The sequence below is a fragment of the Callospermophilus lateralis genome, chromosome 8 (assembly GCF_048772815.1).
Source record: "Callospermophilus lateralis isolate mCalLat2 chromosome 8, mCalLat2.hap1, whole genome shotgun sequence".
Taxonomy (NCBI): Eukaryota; Metazoa; Chordata; class Mammalia; order Rodentia; family Sciuridae; genus Callospermophilus; species Callospermophilus lateralis.
Window position 1 is genome coordinate 29980816 of NC_135312.1, and position 27517 is coordinate 30008332.

Below are 27517 nucleotides of genomic sequence, written 5' to 3' on the forward strand. Positions count from 1 at the left end.
CTCATGCAACTTCAAGTCCACAGAGGGAGAGGGCATGGATTAGTGACCACAGCGTGATTGAAAAAACAGGTATGAGAAGAGCGATTGGGATGAAATCCTCAGCAGGAGGCCAACACCTTGTAAATGACACTTACCTCACTCTATGTGTCTTGTATCTTAGCAGGTGGTGCGCCTGTCCGGTCCCCTCTGCCAGCTCCTAAGCCCTTGGTGGACAGAGAGCTGGCCATCTAGGCCTTTGTGAGGTTCCCAGTGTCTTTTAAAGTCTTCTGTTTTAATAAATAAGTAAAATCAGCTTCCTGAAAGCTGCCACAACTTAACAGAACTTGAACTTAATTTATGCCTTCTGTAAGCCAAGTTCCCACTGATTTCCAAGTCATTTGTCAGAACATAATAGGTGAAGTGCCGGGAAACAATAATTTGGCTTTTCAGAAATGGTATAATATCCATACCTCATAGAGTGCGACACCCCTAACTCCTGCCGAAAAAATCCCAGACCCGAGCTGACTCACCTATTAATTAGGGATGTGAAGACAAGAAAAAGTAAGACTAGCAGCATTCCATTGGCCAAATTTTCAATTTCTAAATTTTACAATTAAAATTTCAGCTTGTGACCTAGCAATAAATAAAAGAAAGAAAGAGAGAGAGAGAGGCAGGGAGGGAAGGAGAGAGACAGAAAAAAACAACAGAAAAACCCCTCTGTGCTGGCACATTCATTCCTATTGAGGCTGCTTGCCTAAGAAAAAATATCTTTTCATCTGCCCTGGTAAGATCATAGATGAGGCCTCTATAACAAAAGATTAATAAGAGGAAAAAAAATACTAATTTGTTTTATTTATAAAACAATTTATACTAATTGTTTTTAGTATGAGAGACATCAAAAGGAAATGAGGACCTACAGAATAAGTTAAACCCGAGGGTTGTTTTTTTTTTCTAGTTTTGATGAAGAATGGAGAGTAAAATATGATAGAGCAGAAATCGTACGCTCCAATGATGATACACTGGGGAACTCTGCCAGGCCTGTCTGTTCACACTCTTCTGTGGCCCGAGTCTTTGGAAACAAGAATGCTCCTTGCTCCCACAGAGGGAGGGTGCCTCTCACACGGGGATCTTGTGATCTGTTTCAGAGGAAGGTCAGAAAAGATTTTATTGTCTGCTTCAGGGAAGAAAGGTGGTAGGGGAAGAGCAGAGTGACCTTCCACCTTCTGCTGTTTGTTCAAAGTCATTCTGTTTAAAATATTCCAGTGCCATATTTTAAGGTAGTATGTCCTTAATATCAATACTAAGGACATAATATTAATAATTACATAATGGTAATTATTATTACCCATCACTTAATATTAAGTCTGACCCTGTAATTAAACTCTGCACGTCTACTCAGATAAGCAATCTTAATCATATGATGATTTCGGAAGATGACATGTAAACTCTAGGAAAATATTTTGGTTGTTTTTCAACATTAAGAGCTGTCCCCTTGTCTATATGTGCTTTTTACTTTAATAACTACCATTATTCTTGACATCCAGGAAGGCCGTCACAAATATGAAAGCCACAGAATGACACGAAAAACACTTTGCTATTAAACTTAAATACCCAAGCATTTCATTTACATCATTTTATTTTGGTATCCGTGAAATGTTTTTAAAACATTCTAGTGCCAAAAGGAGGCAAGATTAATAAATGCAAACAAATGTATAAGCAAATAGCCCAGGCCCTCCTAAGCAATTTGCCAAATACTAAACAATCTTTGGTAAAGGAAAAAAGTCACCCAGTCAGAATCTGCAATGAGAGAAAGGACTTTCATCCTTGACCATTCTTGGTCAAAATTAAAACCTTGGGTCCACTGTAGTGATGGATGAAAATAAGAGTTAAGTGTTCTCCTGTTCTTTCCGTGGGTTTCACCGGAAATGGGTTTTCCATGACTCACGCTGCTTCCTTGAAAACAGGCTCATTCCCTTGATCTCTTGGGTCAGATGAAAGCTCTGAGCTACTTCCCATCAAGCAGTCTGATTCCCACGGCTTTCCTATTGTGAGCCTCAGCTGGACCCAAACATTTACCAACCTACTCATTCCCAAAATAAAATTATAAGCATTCTTCAATAGGGTTCAGTCCAATTTGCTCAGGGATAATCTGAAGATTAAAAAAAAAGAAAAAAGAAAAAAAAATGTTATTCACACAAAAAGTTTAAGTATTCCCTAAATTAGAATTGGTAGGAAACTATTTTAAATCATTTATAAGAACACCAAAAAACTTCCTCAAGACAATTTCCACTCCCCTTATGCAATGGAGCCCCCATTATATCCCTAAGAAGACTGTGTGGGTAGAACTAAAACTTCTGCCCCTGCGACAGAAGAAACCTAAGGGTCTCGTGAGCTTCTGCTACCATAGTACCTTGGTCTTTCCCTCTCCATCTATTAAATGAAAATGTTGGTGCAAGTTTCTTTAAATAACAACATTCCATGATTCTAGTAGAGACAGAAGTTGAGATTAATTCTTTCACCCAACAGATTTTTATGGAAAGTTTAATAAATGTGAGGCATCGTGTCCCCTAAGTGTGGGGTCGCTATTATGCTGTCCTCTGCCCCTGAGAACAGCCCTATCATATAGCTTGACACTGTTTGTTGGAATTAGAGGTTCCCTACTCTGATTTCTCCACTCACAGCCTTGTTACTTTTGCCAATGAGTAGAAGAATTTTTGACACAGCAGGTAATAAAGAGGCACTTGGTGAACGGCCAAAAAGGAGCTCTCATCTGCAAGACTGAGCAGCCCAGAGCAAGGGGCATCAAGCATCATGTCCCACAATACTTCCTTGATACATCATATGGCTATTCTAGATTCTAGCTGGGAATTTCTGAGCCAACAGCAGACCCTGACTGCATCAAGACCCAAGCACTAAGCCCTGCCTCTCTATTGTCCTGAACAGGAGTGCATCCTGGGTACTTGGTGGCAGGTTGGACTGTGGAGCTGGCTGTGTGGGGTCCTTTGGTTGTCTCTACAAATCTGCTCTCTACTTACATCCACTCTGCCTGCTGCCCCTGAGGCCAGCCTCCATGAACTGTCTGAACCAGGTCCAATGAGAAATGGCCCCAGTTGAGTGTAGCCAGTGGAGAGTAGGAACCCAGTCCAGCAGAGCAGGAGTATTTAATTCTCTCTCCTGGGCAACCACAGGCTATAGCATCCTCTGCCAGATCATACTCATTCAGACTGCTCTCCCCACGTTCTGTGTGTGATTGTGTGTCTCTGTCTCTCTGAGCTCCTTGCCCCTTTGGCCTTAAGGACAGTAGTAGCACCTCACTGTCACTAGAGCCAAGGTGCTGACCCCCAACTTGGCCTTCTCATATCTGATTAACAGGATCAAACTCAATTTGGATATAATACCAGTTTCCTTTTAGGACCTTTACTGACAACAACTCAAGTATTATGAAGAGTATATAACACAGTAAGAAGGAACTCATAAATTCTAGTTTCCCTCCTGTTGTGGTTTGGATCTTAAATGTCTCCCAAAGACTGTGTGTTGAAGGCTTGGTTACCAGCCTGTGATGCTACTGGGTTGGGTGGGAGGGGGCTTTAGGAGGTGGGGCCTAGTGGAAGGAAGTTAGGTCATTGGGGGTGTGCCCTTGAAGAAGATATTAGGACCCCAGTTGTTCCTCCTCCTCCTTCTCTTCCTCCTCCTCCTCCTCTTCCTCCTCCTCCTCTTCCTCTTTCTCCTCCTCCTCCTCCTCTTCCTCCTCCTCCTCCTCCTCTTCCTCCTCCTCCTCCTCTTCTTCTTCTTTTCTCTCTCTCTCTCTCTCTCCCCCTCTCCTTCCCTCCCTCCTTCTCTCTTTCCCTCCCTCCTTCTCTCCCTTTCTCCCTCTCTCTCTGCTTTCTGGCCACCATGAGATGAAGAGCTTTGCTCTGCCACATGCTCCCCACCACGATATTATGTTCTGCCTCACCACAGACCCAAAGCAATGAAGCCAAATGACCAACCGAAACCTCCAAAACCATAAGCCAAAATAAACCTTTCCTTTTTAAAGTTATTTTCTCCAGTATTTCATCACAGCAATGAAAAGCTGACTAATACACTCCCTCTTCCTTGTTATTTTTTTTTCTACTACATTGGTTATAGAATGCCTTTAACATAGTAACTACTTAATAAATATTTTTACTTTGTAAATATTTGTTGAATGAGGCCAGGTATGGTGACATATGTCTGAAATCCTAGTGGATCCTGAGGCTGAGACAGGAGGACTGCAAGTTCAAGTTCAGCTTCAGCAACTCAGGGAGGCCCTAACAACTTAATGAGACCTTTTCTCAAAATTTAAAACAAATAAAAGGGCTGGGAATGTAGCTCAGTTGTAAAGTACTCCTAGGTTAAATCCCCAGTACCCAAAATACATATGTATCTAAAATGTGTACATATATTATGTATATATTATGTATATATTATATATTATGTATTGTATATATTATGAATTATATATATCTATTATATATATTTGTTGAATGAATGAAAAAAGTTTCTAAGGCACTTCTGATCACAGTTTTAGATTATAAACATGGAAATCTATGTGCAGTCATCTATATTATCCAATGTTACATTTAAAGAAGTTTCTTATTTCAGTAATTGGAGGGTGGGGATTCTGCTTTGCAAATCTCCTTTTCTTTTTTCTCATGCTGAGACTGAAGTATGGCTTAACTCCAGGAAAAACAGTGCCAAGGGATGAGCTGACATCTCAGGGGCAGACTAAGAGATTAGTTTAATAGACTGCAAGATTAGTTTACTGATCCTTCCTAAATCTTGGAGAAAACAGTGATTTGAGTGCATATCATCTAATTCATACAGACTGACTTTGCAAGATCATCACTTTCTCCGTCCTACAACCAGATCGAAACATACTTTAGGTTAAACTGCACCTCCTTAAATCTGTTCCTGTTTATAATGAACAAGCTAAACAGTCAATGAAGCCGAATCGTCACTCACCATGTGTATTGATCTCAATGATGAACTGCAAAAGTTGCTTCCAGTTCTGGTATTGGGGGGAGCACTTCCTCTATCCGAGCCAAGGGCAGCCCCGGTGTGGACTCTATTATTTAAGGAGAGCTTATTAGTCTATATTTAGTCAACAGCAATGCAAAAAGAGACACATGTGACTAATGCAGAGAAGATACTATATTAGATATACTCTAATATAGGAAATGCAGGAAGAGAATCCTACCCAATATCTAAAGAGGATTTGGTAATTTCCACCACCCACTAAATTTCCTGCCTATAACTCTAACACCTTCAACCGTTTGTCTCAACTCTGTTTCGGTCCTTCATTCTTTCCCTCACCTTCTCACTTCTTTGGCACAAGATGTAAAGCCTAGTTAAGGAAAAGCAGTGCAGAAAAAGCTTTTGGAACACAATGTTAAGTAGCGAGAAAAACCATCTTAGTTTGTCCTATCACATTGTTGAAATATGCCCCTATGGAGAATATGAATAATGTCTTCAATTTTAGGGACAATTTTAAGAAGCACAGTTACAAATTAAATGAATTCTAATCTGTCTTCATGCTTTAAGACTACGTGACTCTATAAAATTCTTTATTCTTCTAATATTATCTTCAGTTGACTTCAAGTTAGGAAATGAACATCCATGTCCTACATTGTGGCATCTCTTTCATTTTCCTAGGATCTGGGGTCCTGATTCTAGTTTCTATATTCAAACTTGAGTTCTATAGAATACATGTGGGTTTTGCTTGATCAACATATCTACCTTTTATGTGTGAGAGAGAGAGAGACTGGGGATCAAAATAAGGGGTGCTCCACTACTGAGTTACATTCCCGGCCCTCTTTAATTTTTATTTTACTTTGATACATGGTCTCCCTAAATTGCCCAGTCTGGCCTCAAACTTGAGATCCTCCTGCTTCAGCATCCTTGTTACCTGGGATTACAGGCAGGGTCACCACACCCAGCTGACATCTCTACTTTTGATGCAAAACCCTGAACTTGGGTGGAAATGAGGTAACAATGGTTCAAGAAAAATTAGTGTAGTTGCTTCTTTGATTTCTGAGGAGGAATCAAAAGAGAATTTTTGAGCATTCAAGAGCATGATGCCTCTTGTCCACAGAGATGATTAAACACTGGCACTGGTCACCCAAACAGAAATACTGCAGAATCTTCTCCCAGAAATTTTTCTTTTAACTAGAAAATTTCTTTTAATAATAAAAACTTTATTGGGGGCATTAATTTTCTAAATAAGGAATACATTCCCATGATTCAAAATCTAAAAACTATGAAGAGATATTCAGTAAACTGTCTCCCTCATCCCTAGTCTCCTAGACAATCATTTCTATCCCACCACATAGTTCTTCTTGTCTTCCCTTCATCTGCCACAGGCAAGTAAGTTTGCTAGTATGTGTGTGCATGCACTTGTATAGTAGTATATATATAGTATACAGAATATACCTACTATATATATGTATGTGTGTATGTGTATGTATGTGTATATATATATATATATATATATATATATATATATATATATATGTAGGTATACATACAAACACTTAATAATATATCTTGAAAGAGCCAGATGTGATGAGCACACTGTAATCCCAGAGACTCTGGAGGCTGAGGCAGGAGGATGGCATATATATATACTATTCTATGGATGTTTTATTTCTATTTTGTTTAGGATTTTTGCATAAATTAGATTGTTCAACATTTCATTTTGGAGTCAGCCTTTTTTGGCTTTGAACAATACTATTAATATTAGGAAGCATCCTTTTTTCCTTTGATCTGTGCTTTGGATAAGCTTTGTCCCCAAGAGTTCATGTGTCAAAAGCTTGTCCCCAGTGTGGTGATGTTAAGAAGTGGTAGAACTGGGAGGTCATTGGGACCCTCAGAAGGGATTAAATAGTTCTCAGGGGACCCTGGTTATTTCTCTCAAGAGGGTTGTTATGAAAGAGGGAGCTTGACCCCTCCCTGGCCTCTTTGACTTCCTGTGTGATGATGTGATCTATCCATCTATCCATCTCATATGTGCTCTTGCCACTGTGGTACCATCAGTCATGAGGTCTTCACCAGAGCCATGCAGAAGCTGGAACCATGTACTTGAACTTCAAGAACTGTGAGTTCGATAAATGTCTTTTCTTTATAATGTACCTGGCCTCAGATATTTGTTATAGTAACAGAAAACAGGCTGATATAAACACTGCTGGAAACATCTATTTCTTTGAGTTGATAAATGCTCCTGCAAAATGATCTTCCTATTACTTTTTAAGGAGTAATTCATACATTTTCTATTTCCTTTCTTTCTTTTTCTCAATACTGGGGATTAAACCCAGAGCATTACACATGCTAGGCAAGTGCTCTACCATTGGGCTACATCCCCAGCCCTTTTGATTTTATTTGGAAACAGGGCTCATTAAGTTCCTCAGGTTGGCCTCAAATTTGTGATCCTCCTGCATCTGCCTTCCAAGTAGCTGGGACTACAGGCATAGGCTACCACCCTCAGCTCACTCTTTCTATTCTATGACAATTGATTTGTTCAGATTTTCTATTTCTTCTGGTGTCAGATTTTATAAATTTCCCTAGAAAGTTATGGTTTTTAATGAAAAAATGAATAAAAATCAAGATAGTAACTACTTTTTAGAAGGGGTAGGAATTAATAGAACATTTCTGAGGCCATTTCCAGCAGATAGTCCATGAAAATGATAAAATCACAACTAAAGTTAGAATTTTTTCTTACAGAGCATTGAAAGGAAAAATGACAAAAGTTCCCTAATTAGCAAAAAGGTGGGAAAAGAGACCTAAGGCCCAGTCTTCACATGGGCCTAGATCTCCCACTTCCTGTTCTTGTTTCTTCACAGACCCTTCGCACATAAGTCCCTTAGCATGCTTCATTTTTATTTTACTGTAAGTACCAATCAGATCTATGAGTCTAGCTCTATGAGCCCAGTCTCACCATGAAGGTTCCTTCAAGTCTAATTTCTCTTTCTATACCTGAGCTTCTGAAAGAGTGGTCCTGGTAGGCAGAATTCTAAAGGCCCCCAAATTCCTACCACCTGCCCTTCATGCTTCCTGTAATCTCATCTCCTTGAGTGTGGACAGCACCGTGAAAAAGAATGGGGTTTCTGCTCCTGTGATTAGGTTATATTATAAGGCAAAGATGAAGGGATTTTTTACAGTTAACATCTCAAATCAATTGATTTTGAGTTAATAAAATGGGAGACCACTTTGGGTGGGCCTGATTTAATAAAGCAAAAGTCTTTAAAAGAAAGACTTAGCTCTCCCTGAGATCAAGGAGACTCTTTTGCTGGCTTAAGGATGCAAACTGCCCTGTTCTGAGCTGCCTCCTGGGCAGGAGAACTTCTAGGTGACCCCATGACCTGAGGGCAGTCTCCAGAGGATGCCCAGTAGAAACCCAAGGCCCCCAGCATACATGAGCAAGGAAATGAATGCTGCCAGTCACCTGAATGACCTTGGAAGCAGTTCCTCCAAATGAGAACGCAGCTCTGCAGATACATATTAACTTCAACACTTAGAGACCTTGAACTAAGCCATGCCCAGGTAAGCCACGCCCAGACTTCCAACCAATAGAAATTCAGATAATAAATGAGAATTGTTTTAAACTCATAAATTTACGGTTAATTGGTTACACAATAGAAGATACAGGGTCTTGGGTTCTATCTCAGATCTTTTGAATTAGAATCTCCCTTTGTAAAAGCCCGGGATCCTGAATTTTATAGACCTCCAGGTTGATTCTGATGCATGTTACAGTGTCAGAATGAACTTACTGTGCAAATAATTGCTCAGACATTCTTTAACCAAGCATTTTATAACTTCCAGAATTTGAGATTTGGCGATTGTTCTTTTAAAAGTTTATAATAGCAAAAGAGTCTACTCATAAAACTAAATAATTATCAAGTAAAATTAATAGAGCTCTTTCAGTTGGAAAGTGCTCATCATTTGCTTATTCATTCAGTTTGCTATGTTTTATAGCACCATATAACCATAATTTATTGTAGAAAGCTATTACCTGTCAAAATGATGGTTAGTCTGGAGTAATTCTCCAGTGGTGCATTGTCTTCAGTTTCTCCTAGTATCCAAAGTCATGTAACTTACATGCTAATAGCAAACTTCTAAAAAATTGATCAAAAGGTAGGATAAATGTCATTTTAAAACTTTCTTCAGAATAGCTAAAATGGATGGGATCTTTTTCTTGTACTACATTGGGGAAATAGAATTTCTTTCAAATATCATTAATTTACCAACACTAGTTAAGGCAACAGAAGCCGTCAAAAATATTTTTAAATTCACAGATGTCTTTTTATGAATTTGTCAAATCTCTGAATCTCTGAACCAAACATTTTTTAAATGTTTTTTTAAAGAACCTCAGAAAAATCTAAGAAATTAAAAAGAACCTCAGTGTGAATTTTGACCTGGCTGAATTCAGCAAACAAAATGGATTTCCATCAGTAGAAACTTTGATAAAAGATAAAACTCTATGTCTTACGTTATTGAATAAAACCTTCTCACTGTCTGTGGCAATGTCCAGGTTGCCCTGCGAGGCTTCTTTTTTCTTCTTTTTATTTTTTTCAGTATTCCTGTCATTTTTCAAAGGTACTTTATACCTATGACATCTACCATCTAACTTCAATTCAAACTTTCCAAAGCCACTGATTCCCACTGCTTAACGGAAACTTACTACATGCTTTCGTCATTTTGTTCCTAATGATCTTCCTCTCAAAGATGAGGCACATCTCTCACCCTGGGGGCACGTCCAAACCTCTCTCTCAGCCTAGCCAGTCTCTCTTGGCTGCTGAAGAAAGTTGCCCATCATTTTTTAACATTCTTACCTCCAAAACTACTTGCTCAGCTATGTCTTACTTGGTTATTAAGTTGGAAAGCCCCAAATAGCTCAAAACAAAACAAGGAAGTATAAACAGTGTTAGGTGACCTTACACGCTAAGTCCCCTGTGCCCACTTCCCTAGTAGTGGACTTCCCCAATAGTGGACTTAGCAGATTTTGCTGTAATTGCTCATTTGTCTCCCTCTCTGAGGACAAAAATTATGTGTACTTCATTATTTGAGTTCTCAGAACCTACCTTAGATCATGACACACAATAGGTACTCAATAAGTAGGTGTCGTGTCAAATGACTGAAAGAATGTCCTTTAACTTCTCTGTGCCTTGTTTTTCTCAATCAAAGAGCATAGGTTCAAGCAGAGCAAGGAGTCGACCCTGAGTTAGCACGCAGGAATTTGGGAGTAAGAAAAATAAGATTGTCTTCCAAGAGTTGTCTATAAAATCAACCTATGATCAGATCTCAAGCTTACAAAGTCATCTTCAAAATATTATTCCCAAGCCAAAACCTGCTCAGTATCCAAAGTGCTTTGTTAAATGAAGCAGTCAGGCTACCCTAAAGTAGGGAAGAAAGTCTAAAGCTACCTGGCCTGGGGATGCATGATAGGACATAGCAAACAACCCTTGGCTATGCTTTGATTTTCCATATGGTTCTGCCAGAGAGACAGCACACAAGTTTGCTGTCACAGAGTCTGTCTCTCTCTCTCAATTGTACCACTCTTTGTGAATGAGTACACTGGCCTTCAGATTTTGTAAACCTATTGATATGAGCTGGATTATTTCAATGGATCCTTATTAATGCACTGTTATCGCAGAAGACTAAACCCAGAAGAAAAGCACTGGACCAACTATACTCCAAGTACGAAGCACCTGTGTGACCTTACAGGTGGCAGAGGTCAGTGCTGGAGTGGCCCTGGCCTTGCCCCACACCTTCCATTTGGCAGTGGTGTTGACACCTGCCCTGTGGAGATCACTTCCCTATGACTTTGGAAAAGCTAGCGTGGCTACTTTGAGGCTAAAAGAAAATGAAGGTGAGGATAAAATGAGGTGATACATTTGATTGTACTTTGAAAACCACAAAGCACTACCAGTGCCAAGCAATGTTATTCCCCACATTTGTTTAAGCCCTCCCCATGGTTCTGCTCAGAATCCACTAGGATCCACTCAGGGCCTCAGTAGGTGAGGGCTCTGGGTAGCAGACCCTGGAAATGAGGCTCTCAGTTCTTCCCTCCTCCCTGTGTAGTTTGGGAGACTCAGCCATTCTGATTCTTCCAAGAGGCAGTGGCAATTAACATCTCATCTGCTATCCACAGAGCACTTGCTTTCCTCAAAAGTGCTTCTCCAAAAATAAAGAAATGCTGGTTTATCCTCATTGATTACTTTAGTCAAGACAGCTGTGGAAAATTTCAGACAGTTGGTGATTGTTATACAGTTCTCTAATTTAGCTTTTAAAAAAAACCTTCCAGTCTTAATGACCTCTTACTGCCATAGGAATGCAGAACTTCAATATCTTTCTACATCATTCTGACCTTTTCATCACATACAAATATTGGCACTTCTGTGCAAGCCCAAGATAGCTAGTAGCCTTTTAGGACTAACAGAACCAATTACAGCAGCTTAAAATAGATTTGCATTATTCAAGGCGCCAACTTCCTACTATGGTCAAAGCTCCATCTGTTATTATTAACAGTGATCCTAAAGCTACTCCTCTGCACCCAATCTGGTCAATGTGAGAATCAAATGAGAACAGAAGATAAGCGGTTGCAAAATTATCTAGAATTAACACTAGAGAGGGAAAAACAACCCTGCTTGAACTGACAGCTGCCAATATTCAGAGCCATTTACGGAGTTCTTGGATACTTCAAACTGCAGATAGCCTTCCTACTCCAAGAAATGAAACCGAGGAAGAGTTTCACAGTGTTCCTTTCATTTGCATAGGGATTGTCAGAAATTACAATGGGGGTGGGGTGAGGGAGTTCTGAAAATTCTTTGTAAAATAGTAGCAATGATCTTTTCAGCACAGTGGATAAAGAGTTGTATTTATTTGTCACATGTTTATTTGGTTTCTACTATGTACAGTACACATGCCCTATGCTGTGAGCTGGGGATGCACTGATGAATACCATCAGATATTGCCCCTGACCTCAAGATGTTGACTGATTTATGGAAGAGACATCAATCAAATACCAACAAAAATATAAAACAGCAACAGTGACAATTGCTACAAAGAGGTTGGTGGTGTTTTAAGAGTATGTAATAAAAGCAAGTAAAAATTAGTACAGAAAGTTCCAGAATACTTCCCTGAGAAGGTGCTGGTTTAAGCCCAGATCACAAGGGAAGGGTTGGAATTAACTAGACAAAGTCAGGGTGGGCAAATGGGAGGTACGTATGGGCAGCAAGGGAAGCAAGATGGTTCAGGCAGGGACAGTCTGGCAAAGATGGAAGAGATGTTAATGTGCATATGTTTTGTCATCAGTTCTTCCAGACCTGGTATAAATAGCTGTCACATAAAGGTATTCAAGGAATGAACAGAATACATCATCCTATGCTGCCTATAGATTTTTCACACTTATGAATTTCCTCTTGCAAAGAGAGATATCCTCTGCATTTTTATCTATTCTGTAACCAAGCAGACGGCTGTAACCTTTCCTGTTTTATGAACTCAAACCTGTATTTTAAGAGTCATAAATATAATAGTTAAGCAAGTAAAAATTAAATTTTCATGTTATCTTGCTTGGTTGCAAAACATCTGGCACCAGTAATTTATCTTCTTTTCCATGGGAAATTGAAACCTGCTTAGCCTTTATGCACTAGGCATAAACATTGCAAATTATAACTTTACATTGCCATTAGTTTCATTTGGAGGTAATGCAAATGGGGTCATCCACTTAATTTTGACATTTACTAATTCTCTTTCACAATAAAATTCCATTTTCTTTGCTTTGTGTTCCCTGAGAACCCACCCACATTAACTACCAAAAAAAAAAAAAAAAAATCAGCCAATGCTGAAATGTTTCTTTGTGGATGACTCACATTGCCACACAAGCTGCTACAACTTTATATAGAGAAAACACTTCATCTCTGTTTTCACTGTTAAACGTAAAAGCAAGAAGAGTTTTGATCTGTGGGTTGCACCAGCAGCTTCTCGGTACACCATTGTCATTGAGTGGTATGCTAGAAAGTGCATCAGTTGGACAGAACTGAATTTAAATTCTGACTCTGCTAGGAACTGGCTATAAGACAGTTATATAAGCTCTCTTGGTTTCAGTTTTCTCATCATAAAAAAAGTGAAATTCCTATGAAACTACATGAAATGACATATGTGGAAGTACAGTGCATGTGGAGAGTGTCCCATGAGATATTAGATTCCCTTCTCCTAAGGCAACCAGGGATAGAATCTCTTTAGCCTCCTTGGAAGCCCTGTGAAGGCAGGGACTGTGCCTATGCTATGTGCTTAGGCCCATAGTCTTGACATGACATAGTCTTGAGTTGAATATTTAAAGGTGAAGAATAGCAAGTGTTAAAGTTTTCACCATTTTCCATGGACATAGCGGGGAGACCACTTCACAGACTCAAAAGTCAGCATGAGTGGAAAATATAATCCTAGAAACTTGGTGTTGCAGATATTCGTGTAGTGGCTATGCAGCACTGGGACATCTAGAGGGTCATCTCAAGTACGGAGAAAGTCAGAGAGGCGGACAGTTCCTCTCCTTGCTTCCTGGCACCTGGTGAACCACTGTGTGGCCTACACCCGGTCCTGTAGGGGCAAGCCATCCTGGGGAGAGATCTCATGCTGCACACTGATTACAGCTTAGCCCCAAACCTCAGAGGGAGGACTCATGGTGGTGACAGCAGCAAGACATTCTCACCAGACCATTCCTGGCGTGTGACTTAGGCTGTATTTTGGCTTCCTGCCCTACCCCCCAAATTCCTGTTTATCTGCAAAGCTCAGATTCCCAACCTGCCTTTTGCTTTTATGGCTTACCTACTGGTTTTCCATAAATTTCTTTTCTGCAGTCAGTCAAGTGGGGTTTTTGGGTTTGCATCAATGATTTAGATCCTAGTCTACTCTTCCTGCCCCTGGCCTTGGGTTCTCAACATGGCCAATACATTGAGCATTGTTTTTAGAGATACGTTTTCAGGTTATGTGATTTTCAAAATACCTTCTTGGAGGTGATTGATGTTTTCCATTATTCTTTGATATCCTTATCAAGCCTATAAAATGTGCTTTAGGTTCTTCAATGGAGTCGAATTATGTTCTCTCTAATTATTCTTTGCTGCTTCATTTGTTTTTACCTTTCTCAGTGCCTGAGATTCATATCTTGCTCATCTGCTCTTTATCCTCAATACTCATTTCCCCTTAGGGGCTTGTGAGGTTTCATAGCTTTTATCGTGCATGAACTACGTGCCAAATATTATGCTAGGGATGAGGACGCGAAGAGGAATAAGGCAGCATCAGGGCTTGTGTGAAGATAATAACTGGATGAATAAGACGTTAGGTAGATTAACGCCAAGACAGGCGATGGAAGTCACCATGCCTCTCAAGCAAGGAGGAAAACAGACACACAAAAGGCTGGGATTTGATTCTACATGACATCTCTTTCTACAGTAGTGAGATTCATTTATTCTGTGATCATTGTGTCTCTAGTATGTACCAGGCGTGGTGCAGTGCCAGCATCCTGGTAATCTCTCCTTATTGCTCTCTTGTCGATGAATGAATGTCTTTTGGAGGGTGCGAGCTTGTCTGAACTGCTGAGTGTAACAAAAGTGACTTTGTAATCCGTGAACAAGTGGCGAGACATTCTGGAACACAGTGCTGGGGTCCACAGCAAGCTCTGTCGAAGGTGGCACAGTCGCTGCTTCTTTGAACTACATTTTTTTTTTTCTTTCTCATGTTACTGCGTTTTCAGAGAACCATACAGATACATTTCCCCCTTACATTCTCACTGCTGCCTATAATCCATCATTACAAAGAGCGGCCTTAAAAACGGCACTCAAGGGAGACATTATTGCCTTTCCATTTCTCTCTCAGAAAGAGCAACTCAGAATAGGGAGAGGGAAAAAAAATGCATTTAGGTTAAAGGAATATAAATAACAAAGAATCTGCTTCTTTCCCTTTTTAAGATGCTGAGCCTCAAAAGGATTCTTGGTTTTAAAAATGGCCATCACCCCTTGGCCTGAACTAAACATTAATATTATATACCTGGTAATAAAGCCACACTTTTAGTGAGAGCTATTAAAGGGGAAGTAGGGCTGAGACAGGTTTCTTGGGTGAAAGAAAATCACAGACTCATAAATACAACTTGTGAGGTTAGTCTTGTGGTTGGCCAGGACTTAAAATTTGTGATTCCCTCGATTATATGGGTTGACAGGGGAGCTATTGACTTTTTCTCAGACAAGACTGCAGTGCTCAAAATTATGACTTGAAAACAGAAATGACCAGGATTCCTAAGACAACCAAAAAGTTCAGCCAAACTGGTTTAAACCATTCCTGGTGTACAGGCCCATGTACTAGATAAGAATCAGGGAATGCTATTTTCTCCTTTTTAAAAAAAAAATAATAATTTTTTCCCATTTAAAAACTTTTTTGAGGGCTGGGGATGTGGCTTAGTGGTCAAGTGCACCTGAGTTCTTTCCCGGGTACAAAAAAAAAAAAAGTTTTATGGCTTTTATTAATCAAATTTACATTGACTACCTAGAATTTCCATTAACTTATCCCAAATGTAACTGGAGCCAAGTGATAATTTTGCTAATACTTATTATTAGTTATAGCTTAATAATTTGACTGCTAGCATTGAGTTGTGTTTGTTTGTTTTTTAATATTTTTTGGAACTCTTTGGGTACACCCAGGCTAATCTTTCCCCAGAAGAGGAGTCTGAGATTCTTGTTAATTTCAATAGCAAACAAATGTCTCAGGCAGTGGTCCCCACTGAAATTCTGGGCAGATCTCTAGGTGGCTGCAGATGCAGCTGTAGAGTGAGACAGGGAGTTATCTGGTCTCCTTTCATTTTTAAAAAGTGTTTACACACCCGACTTCAAGCTTCCTTTTCTATCTTCTCAGAGTCAAAGGGGCCAGCTCACTGGCTATGGACAAAGGGTGTTAGTCAGATCACTCATAATTCTGTGGTCTGTCAAAGAGTCCAGGATATTATTTCTCTTTGGTGAAGAGGACTTTGTCCATGTCACATTCTCCCTGTCTCTTTTTTTAATGTGGTTTGACAGCATGAATTCAAAAGGAGCTTCCACAATTAGAAGGAGAAAGAACCACAGCATCTGTGCTAACAGCCCCTTAGCTGCTCTAATTAGGATCCCCTTATTCCATTTCTGTTTCTCATGAGAGGACAGGGGGCTTTTTAATTGGGGCTATTAGAAGTTCTCTCTACACAATGACACCCACTGTGAAGTGAAGGCTCCAGCAAAAAGCCATGCCCACTCTGCAATTACTTCTTGCAATTCTGAGGAATAATGGTATCTTGTCTCATTTAAAAATAAATCAGGGGCTTATTCCTTACTGCGTTCTCTCCTCTGCCTACTCACATGAGTTTCTTCTTGCCAATTAAGCAAACTTTCCATTATTTAAGGACGTGTTTTGATCCTAACTGTCCCCTGATAATAAGACATATTAAGCTGAATTTCATTTGCCCACAGCTCCACTCCTTTATTCCCAGTCGAAGGCTATTTAAATGAGCTCAGATCTTGAACTTGCTTGGTGAGAGGGTGCAGTATTGGAATTTCCTGAGCTTTTGTGTTGACATCACGGAGCTCACCTGAAATAACCCGCACGTTCAATGCTCTCCGTTTCTCAGAATCGCTTCCTCTTAGAAGAACAGATGTACCTTTGTATTTATGACCTATTCCGGGAAAAGAAATTAAATATTTAGATGAGAAACACATTCTTCAGATGTATTCCCTATGCTGGTTTAATGGATTACCATTTCAAGGAGAAAGGGCCTTTCCCAACAAGGCCTGGGGTAACCAGACACCGGAACTTTTCCTACTAAGTTCCACTATCAAATACAGCTGGGTTCTTTCTCAAACCAGTGACTTCTCTGCCACCATGAACACCATTATGTCACATCCTCTAATGAAAAGCACCAGCTCTTACATACAAAATATTTTATTATTTGTTACTCTGTACATGGATGATGTACAAAATTCCAAAAGTATGTTTAATATTTAATTATATTTAATGCCATAATTGGTGTGACATTTTTCATTATATGCTTGCATATAACAAAACAAAAATTAAAAGGACTGGGGATGGAACTCAGTGGTAATGTGCCCCTGGGTTCAATCCCTAGTACCAAAATAATAATAATAATATAAAATAAATTGAATATACAGTATTGATGATATTACTAACTACTGCTTTAATGGCCATTTTTACAAAGGTATCAGAGACAAGACTTGATATGAGACCAATCTTAAAAATGTCTGTAACAAATATGTAGTCAAAAGAACTAGTAGAACCCTTCCTCAAACCTAGAGGCAACCACTTGCTACCTATGGAAATGACTAATACAGCTTTGCCCAGTAAAGAACATATGGGTCTTAGAAATAAGCAACCATCACAAAGTTACCATCATTTTCTAAGAACTAGCTATGCACCAGACCCTGTGCATAATTACTTCATATTAGATTACTTCAGCTTCTTAAGTAATCTATTTATTTCAGCTCTTACCCCAGCACTGTTCAGTAATGGTAAAATGTCCTCATTTGACAAAAGAGGAAAGGCACACTTGGATATGATAACATGCTTAAAGTCACTTAGCTAGTATGTAGTAGAACCAGGATTCTAATATCAGTCCTTCTGCCCCCCAAAGCCTATTCTCATGGTAATAACATTTTATTATCTTTAAGAAACCAACCAGTCATATAATAAACTGTCCATCAGGCCTGACATTTAGCCAGTATATGCCTGGATATACACCAGTAGTGCATCCAAGTAGCTTACAACCCATTTTGATAGATGGGTGTCACATTAATTGTTAAATATTTTTAACATTATCTCTACTGTCCTGATAGCATTTTAGCTCTGTCCCACCCCAAAATCTGCTGATAATCCAAGCTTGTTAAAGATTGATTCCGGACCATATTTTTCACCTACAGCTGCTCTGTTCAAGTTCTCTAAGTCTGAAATTCTTTGTCACCACTCCCTGTTCCTCTGCCTGTCTCTGTTCTCACTTCCCCTAAGCCTTGCTCAATCTCCAGTTCCACCAACTCCTCCCTATTTGCCTAGTCTTTCTTGTCCTCCTGTTCATTGCCCCGTATGAGAAAGATGTATGAGTGTTGATGTTATGTCTTCCTTATGCTTGTAAACCTTGGATTATCTAGAATCACCGCTTAGACACAATAGCTGCACAATAAATGGTAAATTGAATCAGAAAGAAAGTTAACTCCATTGACAAGATTAGTTCTTTGACACTACATATATTATTCTAAAAAATACAGTTATTTCTCAATACTTACTCTGCCACATCTGTATTCTTCTGTGGCCTTTAACTATTTTGAAGATAATGAGGATGATAAAAAATATAAAAACTAATAGAATTAAAATATACCAAGTGATCTTCATGGGACAGGTAACATCTGTAGAGAAAAAAATTACTATAAACATACAATAGGGCTGGGGTATAGATCAGTGGTAGAGTATTTGCCCAATCTGTGCAAGGTTCAATCACTAATGTCATACACACACACACACACACACACACACACACACACACATAGCAATACTCCCCCTCCAAAAGAAAAAAAAAAACTTTACTTTTTATGTCCATTTCTAGGTGCAAAGAAATGTGAATACAATTGTTAGGATAATCCATAATTCTACAAGTGTGATTTGTAGACTTTTCCTTGATTGGATCTTCTTCCACTCTTATTGGTTTTCTAGTGTGGTTTTTTAGATGGCAGGTAGTGTTATATTCCCCTGTGTGGTCAACTATAGGAGTCGCAGTGAAGTTAAAATGTTGACAAGGTGAATAAATATCATTTTCTTTCATTTCCATTGATCCTCTCATGATAAGAACTAGAAAGAGATTAAGAAATCATTATTTGAAAATAGTCATACAAAGTAGGAAAACACAATGCAAAACAAAATCTCCTTCCTACATAAGAAAATAGAAAGAAGTTACCTACACTGACAATAATATATATTTTTTTTATTTTGTAGTTTTCGGTGGACACAACATCGTTATTTTATTTTTATGTGGTGCTGAGGATCGAACCCAGTGCCCCACGCGTGCCAGGCAAACGCGTTACCGCTTGAACCACATCCCCAGCCCCTGACAATAATATTTAAAGTGATTGTATTTTTTAAGATAGTGAAAACCATTCAGGGGTAGGATTGAAGTAGGCTTAGAGCATCTCATAGAAGACATATGCATTCCCTGAAGACTTGTGGAACAAATGGTATTTTCCAGAATGGACACAGTATTTCCCACATCATGCTTTCTAATGATGCTATAACAAAGCATTGCAAACATCATAGTTCTTGATAATACAAGTGTAAGATCAAGGTATGGGCAGGGTGGGCTCCTTCTTGGGGTTGTGAGGAGGAACTTGTTTTTGTTTTGTTTTGTTTTGTTTTGTTTCAGTGGTGGTGCTGGGGATTGAACCCAGGGCCTTATACATGCAAGGAAAGCACTCTGAGCTACATCCCCAGCCCCTCTGGCTTGATCTTAACATCGCCATTTCTCTGTGTCCAATTTCTCCTTTTTAGAAGGACATCACAATTAGATTAGGGTCCATACAGTTGACTTCATCTTAACAAAGTTACATCTACAGTGATTTCACATTATGAGGCATTGGGGGTTAGAACTCCACATATAAAATTTGGGGGAGACAATTCAATCCATAACTCACATGTTATCCTAAAACTTTGCCCCTCCTCCACAAATTAGTAGAAATTTCATTTCTTCCCCCATTTGAACTGGGAGAGCTTGTAACTTGTTTACAATTTATCCAATGCAGAGGAAATATCATTGTTTGACTAAGCTAGAAAGTGAAACCATCTCCACATTGTTCTTTGGAACACCAACACTGGAGCTTTGAGTCACTATGTATGAGTCCAACAACTGAAGGCCACCTTGCTGTGAGGAGCCCCCAAAGAGCCCAAGCAGAAAGACAAGAGAGGAATCAATGAACAGAATGAAAAAGCAGCCCAAAGAATGAGAGAAAACATCTGCAAACCATACACCTGATAGAAGGTTAATACCAAAAATATATAGGGAACTCTTATAGCTATAATAGAAAAAAAAAACTGATTTTAAAAAATAACATAAGAATTGAATGGACATTTCTCCCAAGAAGATACACAGATGGCCAATGAGTATTTGAGAAAGTGTTCTTTTATCACTAATCATCAGAGAAATGCAAATCAATACCACAACAAGATATCACCTCACATCTGTCAATAAGAATATCATCAAAAATCAAAAGATAACAAGTACTATCAAGAAGGTACAGAAATTGGAGCCCTTGTATAATGCTGGTGGGAATGTACATTGGTCCTGTCACTATGAAAAACTGTATGTAAGTTCCTCAAAATATTAAATATAGAATTACCATATGACTCAGCAATCCCAGTGCCTAGGATTTTCAAAAGCATCCATTCAGGATCTCAAAAAGATACCCACACTTCCGTATTCATGGCAGCATTGTCCACAATACCAAAGATATAGAAGCAACCTATTTGTTCCTTGAAAGATAAATAGATAAAATGACATGCACACACAAGTGTTTTGTAGTGTTTTGTAGCCTTAGGATAAAAGGAATTCCTATTATTTGTGACAAGATGGAAGACATCATGCTGAGTGAATGAAATAAGTCAGTGACAGCACAAATTCCATGTGAATCCCCTTATCTGAGAAATCTAATACTCAAACTATTAGGATCAGGGGGTAGAGTGGTGGTCATCAGGGGCAAGAGCAGAGGGGAAACGCAGAGTTCCTGTTCAGTGGTTATAAAGACATTGTGTGTTTAGAAATGTTATGTGTTCTCACCACAACAATAATAAGAAAAGATCACATAGAGAAAAACTCTGAGACCCCAAGAAGAGAGAGATGCCTACCAACCTCTACCTGTTCTGGCTCTGTTTTAGCTACACTCTAACTCCAACAGCCAGAAATGACCAGCTAGGCCCCCTCAGAATTCTTGACCCACGAAAGAAAGAAGGAAGGCAGGTAAGAAAAAGGAAGGGGAAGGAAGAGAAAGAGAGAAGATATAATAACATGATTGCTGTTGTTTTTAGCCACTGAGTTTGAAGTAGTTTGTTTTGCAGCAAAGACAGCTGGGACACCTTGCCAAGGCATTGTTCTCATGTGTTAGGGAGGAAGAAAAGCAACATCTGTGAGCCAACAGCCCTTAAGACACTTCCTGGACTTCTATCATCATAGAGGAATTTCCTCAATTTGCTTTCAGACAGATTCAACAGGGAACCTTGGAATGGTTACATATTATTTGAGCAAGAACTTTGTCTACAGTCGATGCAAAGAAATCTTGTCTCTGTTCTCAAAGAATAGAAAAAAGTCAGTATCTAGTGATACAGGAGGCAAACTTGCTGAAAAGCTGTAAGCAATAATTCTGATGTTTGGGCTTGAAGTCATCAGCATATTTTATGACTTTGAATAAATTAATTTCTCAATTACCCAGTTTGATGCATTGTACCTAAATAATATAGACTGATCTCATAATAAATGCAAGGTTCAATTAGGTACTACAGGTAATGCGTAGTTATTCTCTACTTTGTTCATTGTTTCATTTAGCAAATGTTTGTTGAGGGCCCACTATACATTAGGTCAGGCATTGAGCTCAAAGCTAGAGGTCTGGTGGTGAACAAGGGCAAGTTGTCTCTGCCCTCCAGAGACAACTCCTACTGACCGGGAACTGTTAGGCAGGAGCATGGACAAATGCACCAAGTGTTCAACGACTCCTTCGAGGAACAAAATTAGCTTTTACTATGAGAAATTTCAGGTTTACCTAGAATTATTGTTTAATCATGTGCTGCCTTGGAAGACAGCAAGATGAATAACTTAATGTTTGTTTTTAAGCATCAAATGTATGTGAACCACAGTGGCATTTTGATGTATCTTAAGAATAGACATTTTGTTTTCAATAAGTCAACCAAAAGTGAATAATATCAAAAAACCCTTCAAGTCACTCATCAAGAGCCACACCACCGAGTGTTCCCCTGTCACTGGATTTTGAAATGGGATCTATTATTAATACTTTTCTTAGCAGGATAAGTCTATTTACACTTGATGAATTTTATTCTCACTGCCATTCTGTATTTACTCGTCTCCCCCGTACTGGGGATTGATCTCAGAGCCTCATGCATACGAGGCAGTTGTTCTAGCACAGAGCAAATTCCCAGCCCCTCTGCGTTTACCTTTTGATCTTTGTTCCAGAGAAATGGAATCCATGTTTCCTTTGGATTCACAAATCAAACATGAGGAGCATGTTTTAAATTCACTTGTGATGTCTTGGCAAATCTTCGTGAAGTTGTGGAAAGTAGAGGAATTTAGAAAGATTCCCATCATAGTCTGAGTTTCCCTTACTGGTTGCAGAAAAGTCACAAAAGAAAAATTTAAGGAGGACAGCAAATAGGTGGAATTAGGCTGCAAACACTCTTCCAGACAGGAAAGCTCCAATGTTCTTCCTGTAAAAGAAAACAGAAATACTTTCTTTCCTAAAAAATTGTGAAGTTTGGGCATTCAAATAATGTATGATTCTACTTATCTGAGAGAAAAGTTAAAAATTCATTCTTCATTTAGGATAGGATACCTGATTTAATTCATACAAATAATCAAAGCTCACTATGTGAAAATTGAGAATTCCCATTTAGTAGTAATGATCAACAAAGGAATAAGTAGCCTATCTTTCAGAAATTCCCACTCTGACAGTCATTTGTTAGCTTGAGAAAATAACAGACAAGGCCAATTCACCATTATGTGACTCTTTACCATCTCTTATATAACCACAGGGAACAAAACATATATTTAAGATTTCTTTTTTGGTACCAGGAATTAAACCCAGGGACGCTTAACCACTGAGCAATATCCCCACCCCTTTTTTTATATTTTATTGGAGACAGAGTCTCACTGAATTGCTTAGGGCCTTGCTAAGTTTCTGAGGCTGGATTTGAACTCCAGATTCTCCTGCCTCAGCCTCCCGAGCTGCTGGGATTATAGGTGTGCACCACCACACCCAGCTATTTTTAAGATTTCTAAACAATGTGGTGTGAAGCACTGGGTTCAATTCTCAGCATGATAGATAGATAGATAGATAGATAGATAGATAGATAGAAAAAATAAAGGTCCATCAACAACTAAAAAATATATATTTTTAAAAATTACATGGAACACAATAAAAGAATCACTTCATTTTTAAAAATGACTAATTCTAATTAAACATATTGGTTCAAACTTAAAACTTAAAAATCAAGCTAGTTATTGATATTAAGGCATTTTTTTGAATTTGTGGAGTTTAGGCCAAGCACAGAGGCATTTGCTACTCAAGAGACTGAGGAAAGCGTATCACAAGTTTGAAGCCAGCCCAGGGAACTTATTTAGACTGTCTCAAAATGGAAAAAGAGAAATGAGGCTGTAGCTCAGTGGGGAAGTGCTTGCTCCAGGGCCTGGTTTCAATTCCCAGCACCACAAAAAGAAAAAGAAAAATATTGTAGAGTTTGTATTTACTTTAATAGTAATTCCACAAGTGCTTAGTTATTAGTAATTTTATTATTATTTAATAAATTAAATACTCGTGTCCTAGCCCTCTATATTTGAAATTGTTTCTCTAATAATTCACATAATTTCCAGCTATAAAAAAATTCATACTTTAGGGGCTGGGGTTGTGGCTCAGTGGTAGAACGCTAGCCTAGCATGTGTGAGGCCCTGGGTTCGATCCTCAGCACCACATAAAAATAAATTTTTAAAAAGGTACAATACCTTTTTGTTCAACTACAACTAAAAAATAAATACATTTTTAAAAATTCATACTTGAAACTAGGTGCAGCGGTACACATGTAATCCCAGCTATTCAGAAGGCTGAGACAGGAAGATGTAAGTTTAAGGTCAGTCTGGGCAACTTATTGAGACTCTGTCTCAAAATAAAAGATTAAAAAGACTGGGATATAGCTTAGTGGTAGAGCACTCCAGTACCAAAAAAAAAAAAAGGGAAATTTTTTTTTCATACTTGGAGTGCCATAAGGGTTTTTTCAAGGGGGATGAAATTTTATTCAAATATACAAATTTATTGTGTCTAATATGTTTATAATCAAATTTGTAATCAAATTGTAACTGCAACAAAAATATTGTCTTTGGTAGTAATGTCAAAGGAAGAAGATGGAAATGTGTTACCTGATGGAACTCTATAATTTACAGCTTTTTAGATATTACTAAAATACATAAAAAACTTATTTCTTGCCACTTTTCCATTTTCCTCACTGTCACTTTCATCATATGAAATTTTCAATTTCTTGAATTTATATTGCTATGATATGACCTAGAAGAGAGATACAGACATTTTTACTGTCAATATTGTGGTCATCTTATCCAATAATTGACCAACTGAGCTTTCTGGAATTGATAATATATTCTTTATATTTGGCTAGCAGGTCATTTTGTGATGGTTTTAAATCTCAGTTTTAAATAATTCAATTGGAAAAGAAATAAACAGAGGATACATCCTTCCCTCATATATTTTTAAGAAATAAATAACTCTACCCAATCATTTTTGTTATCAGGTGGGCTATATTCTCATCTCCATAAATAAGGATTTATGAATTTAACTACTGCCATTAATATTGCTGGCAGGCAGACATCTAAATTCTCTCTCTGAGACAGAAATGCTTTCCAGAATTACTTCACTGCTAAGACAGCAATCTCTCAGAGGAGGTATACCGAATACTAAATAGAATTAGGAAAACACATGACAACATAGGACAAATGCCCAAGTTAATTATTTTCTCTTTTTAAAGTAAAGCAAATAGTAAGAATAAAAACATACCAACAATCTTAATTTTCTTTTCTATCTTTCATTATAAAAGTTTCACACACACACACACACACACACACACACAGAAAAATGTATTGTGCTAGTTAAAGAATAATGAAAATAAATAAAGGCCATGTACTTGTCACCTAGATCAAAAATAGTATATTACCAACATATTTTCAGGACCTTATCCCTCCTCACCCCTATAGTATCGCATATTTAGAAATAAATATATATGGAATATACTGTATATACTCTCTTGTGATTTGCTCTCTCTTTTTTTTTGCACTTAATATATTTTAGTAATGTTTATGCATACAGCTATAGTTATTTACTTGTGGTATTCTTATGAATGAATGTACCACAATTTATTTCTTCATCCTTCAGACAGTGAACGTTTATTTCCACTTTTTGCTGTTATGAATAATACTGTTATGAACTGTAACTCCTGTACACTGCTGGTGAGGATGTAAAATAGCACAACTACTTTGGAAATGAAACAGGTTTTTATTTCCATTATAAGTTAGACATATATTTACCATGCAGCCCCCAAATTCCGCTCCCAGGAATTTACACAAGAGAAATAAAAACATATATGCATACATTAAAATGCTTCTATTTTACGTATACATGAATTTTTATGACAGCTGTTTAAATTTATAATAACCAAGAACTAGAAACAATCTAAATTTCCCATAACTAGTGGCTGTATAAGTCCTGACATATCCATATAAAGAAATATCACTCAGCAACAAACTTCTAATAATAAAAAGAAAAACGACCGAGCAGAAAAATAGAGGAACCAGGAAATATACTTCTAAATCATGATGCAATTCTATTTTATTATTGTTTGTTTAGAAGTTTAAAATTTTGAAGGATTCCTTAAATTTTTATCAGCATATTGCCTCACAGTTTGTACCTTGTCTAGTTCATCTTCTTTATTATGATCGTTAAAGGAAGGTTTTAATTTTAATGTAGTAAACTTATCAACAATTTTCTTTATAATTTATACTTTGTGTCTTATTTAAGAAGTCTTTTTCCCTTAAGGTTAAAACAACTTCACCTACATGTTCTTCTAAAAGTTGTGAAGTTCGGCCTTTTACATGTAAGTTCTTCATCTATTGGGAATTGTGTACAGTGTGAGGTAGGTGTTTGGGTTTGGATCTAGAATGTGCACCCTTGTCCAAAAATCCCACATTTTGAAGGCGTGGCCTCCAGGGCAGCAATATTCAGAGGTGGGACTTTGGGGAAGTGATTGGATCAGGAGGTCTCTGATAGCATCATGGATTAACCCACTGACACCTGAGTGGACTAGGGAGGTAGTGGAGACTGTAGGTCAGGGGTCTGGTGGGAGAAAGAAGGTCATTGGAGACATATCCTGAAGTGGTATTTCTTATTTTCCAATTCTTATATTTCTTTTGTTGTATTTTTTTTACTTGTTTTATTGCACTGACTAGGACCTCCAATGCAATGTTTAATAGAAATAATGTTAGTATATATCTTTTCTTGCTCCTGATTTGAAAACAAATACCCATAGTGCTTTATCCATGAGGATATTTCCTATAGCCATTTTTAGATACATCTTATCCGTTTAAGAAGTTTTTCTTCTATTCCTGGCTTGCTAAGAATTTTAATTATGAGGGCATACAAATATATACTATCTCAACAACTTCTAAAATGATTATATGGTCTTTGTTCTTTAATCTGTAAGTGTAGTGAATTACATCATTAGATTTTCTAATGCTAACTAAATATTGAACTCCAGGAACAAATCTAATTTGATTATTCTTCTACATTGCTGCATCTGGACTCTTAATGTTTTGTGTCAATGTTTATAAGTGAGATGGGTTGGTAAATTTTTCTCTTTTATACCATTTTTGTTAAGTTCAAATACCAAGATATACTAACCTTAAAAAATAAATTGGAAAATAGCCCCCCTCTTCGCTGTTTTGAAAAGGTTTATATAAAATTATATTTGGTCTGTTTCTTCAAAGTTCAGTGGAGCTGCAAGTAAAATCTTCCAAACTTTGCATTTCTTTCAGAGACTAAGCCACTGACTCAGTTCCTTTAATTGTTGTGTAACTCTTGGGCTTTGCATTTCTCCCCAAATACGTTTTGGTAAATTGTATTTCTCTAGAAATATATGATTGTGTTTTAAATTTGTTGACACAAATTATTAATAACATTTTATTACATTTTTATTTTGGCTATGTCTGTATCTATATCCCATTTTTATTACTAACATCAGTTACTTGTACCTTCTCCCATTTTTTGATTACTCTGTTTTGGCAGGGAGAATAATAGACTCTCAAAGATGCCCATCTCCTAGTTCCTGAAACCTGTGGATATGTTGAATAACATGGCAAAAGGGAAATTAAGGCAGATGATGGAATTAAGATTACTGATCAACTGATCCTAAAATAGAGAAATTCTCCTGTATTACCTGAATGGACCCAGTGAAATGACAGATGAGGAAGAGGGTAGCAGAAGAATCAGTGTCAGAGTGTGAAGATTCAGCAGACCATGCTGGTTCTGAGGGTGAGCTGAGGGATTCAGGCAGCTTCCAGAAACTGAAAAACAGCCAGGAAATGGATTCTCTTCCAGAGCATCCAAAAGGAATACAGACCTACTGACACCCTGATTGTAGCAAAAGTGATGCCTTTGCTGGACTTCAAACCTTTGTTTTAAGC

At 38.0% G+C, this 27517-nt stretch overlaps 1 protein-coding gene across 1 annotated transcript; it reads right to left on the minus strand.

The window, feature by feature from the left end:
• Nucleotides 1-1659: 1659 nt before the first annotated feature.
• Nucleotides 1660-27319, minus strand: Tmem156 (transmembrane protein 156; the record flags this gene model as incomplete). The annotated part of the gene is made up of 7 exons (XM_076864013.1): nt 1660-2128; nt 4963-5065; nt 16598-16681; nt 18300-18419; nt 18598-18858; nt 22219-22488; nt 27271-27319. Coding segments are annotated over 6 exons (873 nt in total), but the record flags the coding sequence as incomplete, so codon positions are not given.
• Between the last annotated feature and the right edge of the window lie 198 nt (nt 27320-27517).